This window comes from Pseudomyrmex gracilis, unplaced genomic scaffold, assembly GCF_002006095.1.
Source record: "Pseudomyrmex gracilis isolate BER0280 unplaced genomic scaffold, ASM200609v1 scaffold_5131, whole genome shotgun sequence".
Lineage (NCBI taxonomy): Eukaryota > Metazoa > Arthropoda > Insecta > Hymenoptera > Formicidae > Pseudomyrmex > Pseudomyrmex gracilis.
The window spans coordinates 336-2,100 of record NW_018025715.1 but is presented as its reverse complement, the minus strand read 5'-3'; the positions used below and the strand labels follow the sequence as shown (position 1 = coordinate 2,100).

The following is a 1,765-nucleotide window of genomic DNA, read 5'->3' as shown; positions in this document are numbered from 1 at the left end:
CTACAAGTCCATCGTTTAACCACTTTTCAGTCCACCATAAAGGACTGACTACGCAACCAATCCATTGCTGTGCCATTGCATTTGTTACATATTTTGCTAGAAACATGGGTCCTTCATAAATTGGCCAGAAGTTGAAACTAAATGTTTCATAAAATATACAGTCACATTATTGCAATTTTCTTTCATAGGTACGCTGTGTTTACATATTGCATTTACTTTTTGTTGTTATATAAAACCATAATAAGCCTGACAATTTTGATAGTAAAATTTTATATTTTTTGTTACCTGTAAGTGGTGAGTCCCAAGGTGGTAACATGGGCCTCTCTTTTGAAATGTAACAAAAACGGTATCCAAACGTGATCCCATTTCGAAATTTTGTTGGAACTGTTGGTGTACGTCGTCAAAATTTGGCCGGCCTTTGCGGCAACTTCTTGCATTGTGCGTTTTGCAATCTCCTGTGGCTCAAAATCGGGGGAGCACCACATAGTAATAGTGTCGTTTGCGTCAGAACAACGAACAAAATCAGACACAACAAATGCAATTAGATATGTGGATATAATTGGAGTCGTCTCGAAGTGCGTCCATATCATGCCGTCTTCATTCCCGTCGTCCGTTTGCTTCTGCATCGGCATATTCGACAAAGCCGTGTAATTCCGGTTGTGTTTTATGGAGATGTTAAAGGTAGCTTTCAAGGCTGGCTCGTCCCAGCAGGGAAACGCTCGACGGGCCGATGTTGGATGAAAGTTCGTTCCGGCCAACCACCTGCGGGACCACCTGCTACATTTTCACGCCAAAGTTTTGATAACAAGAACTATTCAATATATGCGACAAAAACAATAAAATATTTATATAGCGCCTAAATGCGGTTTATAAATATTCCAAAAAACAGTATTTAAGTAACTTTTATTTTTGTCGCGACACAACATGATTGCTAAATAGATGACATTTCTCTCAGATACATGCATGTGTTTGTTAGTGAAAAGAATATAAAATGTCCACAGTCAACACTGATTAAAAACATTAAAGTTATACTCTCACTTTGTTTACGTCATCAGTATAGTATACGATGATCTATAGAAACCATTAAAATTATCATCCAGAACACCGACAAATTTCAAATTTAGATGATAAATGTCCGGCGGTAGCTCAGTATCGAAACGAATAGCTAGAATGGATGTCAAAGTGTCGTAGATATGATGCTTCGGCGTGTAATTGTTTCCATTGCTGCTGATCAACGTTGTCGCGGCTTTGTCGATTGACAAGTCTAGCGCGTGCAAACTTAAAGTTCGAGTTGTTCGAAGAGTCTTGACAACTATAGTGGATTCACCTTCAAAAGTGAAATTACCCTCTTCAATACGTGATATTAACTTAATGTTATAATGAACGGGGATTACGTCGTCCGGTAAACGGTAACTGTATGTTACATTTTCCGAATCTTCGGCAACGGAAAATGTAGTTCCAGCAGTAAATATCAATACACTTAGTAATAGCCGTAAATCCGCCATGGCATTATCTTGAAGGAACGATGACGTATAACAGAATTATCAAAAAAATCACTATAGTGAATTTTTAAGTCGGTTTGTAATTTTAAACGACTGCAACAGTGTTAGATTTTTCACATTGACAATTATAGCTTCCGATTGATGCTGATACATTTGACACGGTGTCGTTTTATGCTCTGCAATATACTTGTGCGAATAATCTGAAAAAAAAGTAGGTATAATATTTTCTCTGTAACGGCGTGTTACAATTGTGCGCTCACATG

At 37.8% G+C, this 1,765-nt stretch overlaps 1 protein-coding gene across 1 annotated transcript; it reads right to left on the bottom strand.

The window, feature by feature from the left end:
- Positions 1 to 4: 4 nt before the first annotated feature.
- On the bottom strand, positions 5 to 1,505 carry LOC109863457 (endoplasmic reticulum aminopeptidase 1-like; the record flags this gene model as incomplete). Its single annotated transcript, XM_020443727.1, has 3 exons — positions 1,048 to 1,505; positions 286 to 774; positions 5 to 137 (listed from the first exon to the last, which is right to left on the bottom strand). Coding segments are annotated over exons 1-3 (1,080 nt in total), but the record flags the coding sequence as incomplete, so codon positions are not given.
- Positions 1,506 to 1,765: the final 260 nt, after the last annotated feature.